Source organism: Myotis brandtii, unplaced genomic scaffold, assembly GCF_000412655.1.
Source record: "Myotis brandtii unplaced genomic scaffold, ASM41265v1 scaffold303, whole genome shotgun sequence".
NCBI classification, from domain to species: Eukaryota; Metazoa; Chordata; class Mammalia; order Chiroptera; family Vespertilionidae; genus Myotis; species Myotis brandtii.
In genome coordinates, this window is record NW_005361573.1 from 3,552,960 (window position 1) to 3,555,000 (window position 2,041).

The 2,041-nt window shown below is 67.6% G+C and overlaps 1 protein-coding gene across 1 annotated transcript in view; it reads left to right on the forward strand.

Annotated features, from left to right (window-relative positions):
* The window catches only part of GAS2L1 (growth arrest-specific 2 like 1), a 6,664-nt gene that overhangs the window by 3,297 nt on the left and 1,326 nt on the right, over nt 1–2,041 (forward strand). The window contains exons 5-6 of the mRNA XM_014542426.1: nt 1,234–1,405; nt 1,940–2,040. Coding sequence (XP_014397912.1) covers nt 1,234–1,405; nt 1,940–2,040 — 273 coding nt within the window. The remainder of the gene's footprint in view (nt 1–1,233; nt 1,406–1,939; nt 2,041) is intronic.

Below are 2,041 nucleotides of genomic sequence, written 5' to 3' on the forward strand. Positions count from 1 at the left end.
GGAAGCTCCCAGGGGCTCCACTGGCCCCTCCCACTCCCCCGCGCCCTTCCCACATCACTTATCGGGGAAGCCAAGCCCAGAGCTGCTGCTGGGAGCTGCAGAGTTAGTTCCACTTGAGCACAGGGGCGGCCAGACCATGCCCCCAGCTCCCTCTCCCCCCGGGACCTCGGTGTCCCTGACACCCCCGCAGCCAGGCCAAGAGTTTCCTCCTTATCGAGGGCTTGGGGCTGCGATGTGCCAGTTCTGGAGGGCAACAGCCGGATGGCGTGGGCAGAGGCTGCCACCCACCCCCGTCCTGGGCCAGGGTCACCCGAGGCTCCACCTGCTCATTTCCTCCGCTCTGCTGTGGGCAGGGAGGCAGGCGGGGCCGCCCACATAGCCAGCCTGGCAGCTCAGGGCCTGGAGGGACATGTGCGTAGATGTCTGCTCACCGTGCGGGTGGCCTGTGCGTGCATGTTGGTGTGTCTGTGGTATCCCTGCCTCAGTGCCAAGTCCTGTAACCTGCCTCCTCCCGGGACCTGGCCTCCCTCTGGGCCTCAGTCCTCATGTCTGTGAAGTGGGTGAAGGGGGAGTGGGGATGGCTCCAGGGCTCCCCCCAGGCTGAGGGGCTTTGGGGATGTGCCTCGCTGGGGTCCCAAGTCCTGGCCTGACCACAGCCCCGCCATCTGACAGCCAAAGGGGAAGGAGAGCTGGTGAAAGGTCAAGTGCAGAGGCTGCACGACGTCTGGGGCCACAGAGTCCAAGCTCCACTTCCCCGGAAGGACCTCCTTCCTCCTGAGCCTGGAGTGACTGACAGCAGGCTCTGGGAGGAGGGGCTTCCCCCCTGACCCCCAGCCTCTCCTCTGGCCTCAGGTGAGGGAGATCCTGGGCCACTGCACCTGCCCGGACCAGTTCCCCATGATCAAGGTCTCCGAGGGCAAGTACCGCGTCGGAGACTCCAGCCTGCTCATCTTCGTGCGGGTGAGAGAGGGGCTGCCTGCAGCAGCCGCCCCAGGGCTGGGCTCCGAGGCCCCCGGGACAGGCTGTGACCGGCCCTTGGCGGCTCCCACAGGTGCTGAGGAGCCACGTGATGGTACGCGTGGGTGGCGGCTGGGACACGCTGGAGCACTACCTGGACAAGCACGACCCTTGCCGCTGCTCCTCCACCGGTTGGTGCCCTCGGCCGGGCAGGCGGGCAGGGGGCTCCTCTCTGTGGCTCCACCCCTCACATGCCGCCTGTCTGCCCCCCTGCAGCGCACCGCCCGCCCCCGCCGAGGACCCAAACGTTCTCCCCGCAGAGGGTGTCACCCACTCCCAGCCCCCGAGCGGGCAGCCCAGCCCCAGGGGGTGAGCGGAGAGGCTCCCGGCCAGAGGTGATGCCCATGAGCTCACGAAGCGCCAAGGAGGGGCCCGAGACCCCACTCAGGTGAGAGGCAGGAGGACATGGAGGTGAGAGGTCTAGAAGGCGGGGATGGGGGTGGGAGCGTCAGCCCCGGCCAGGATGATGCAGGAGCCTGTGACTCACACCCTGGGAATAGTTCCCGTGGGTGGGGGCAGGCCTAGCTTCCCGTCTCCATGGCAACCCAACCAAACTAACAACACAGCTGGGGCGGGCCCTGGGGCTGGGTGGCAGCCAGTTCAACCAACCCTGCTTCCCTCCGGCCTGGCCCAGGAAACAGGAGGGCTGGAGCTTAGGGCCCGGGAGGCCTTGCTTCTTCCGCTGCCTTGGGGTTGGGGGGAGGGGGAGGAGCAGGGGAGCGCTGGCTGCAGGAAGCGGCTGCAGAGCCTCACTTCTCCCTGGAAGTCCCCAGGACAGACACGAACCCCCACCAAACCCCGCAGCACCACAGGTGTCTTCCCACCTCCTACCGACCACAGGCGTGCTTCTTCCTCTCCCTGCCCTTCCTGCTCGCCAGTCCTCTTTCCATGACGCCCCGTCTCTCTTGTTCCCCCGCCCCAGGGCCCGGGATCAGCTGCCCCCGCATCCCCGCTCCCGACGCTACTCTGGGGACAGCGACTCTTCAGCCTCCTCCGCCCAGAGCGGCCCCCTTGGTGCCCGAGG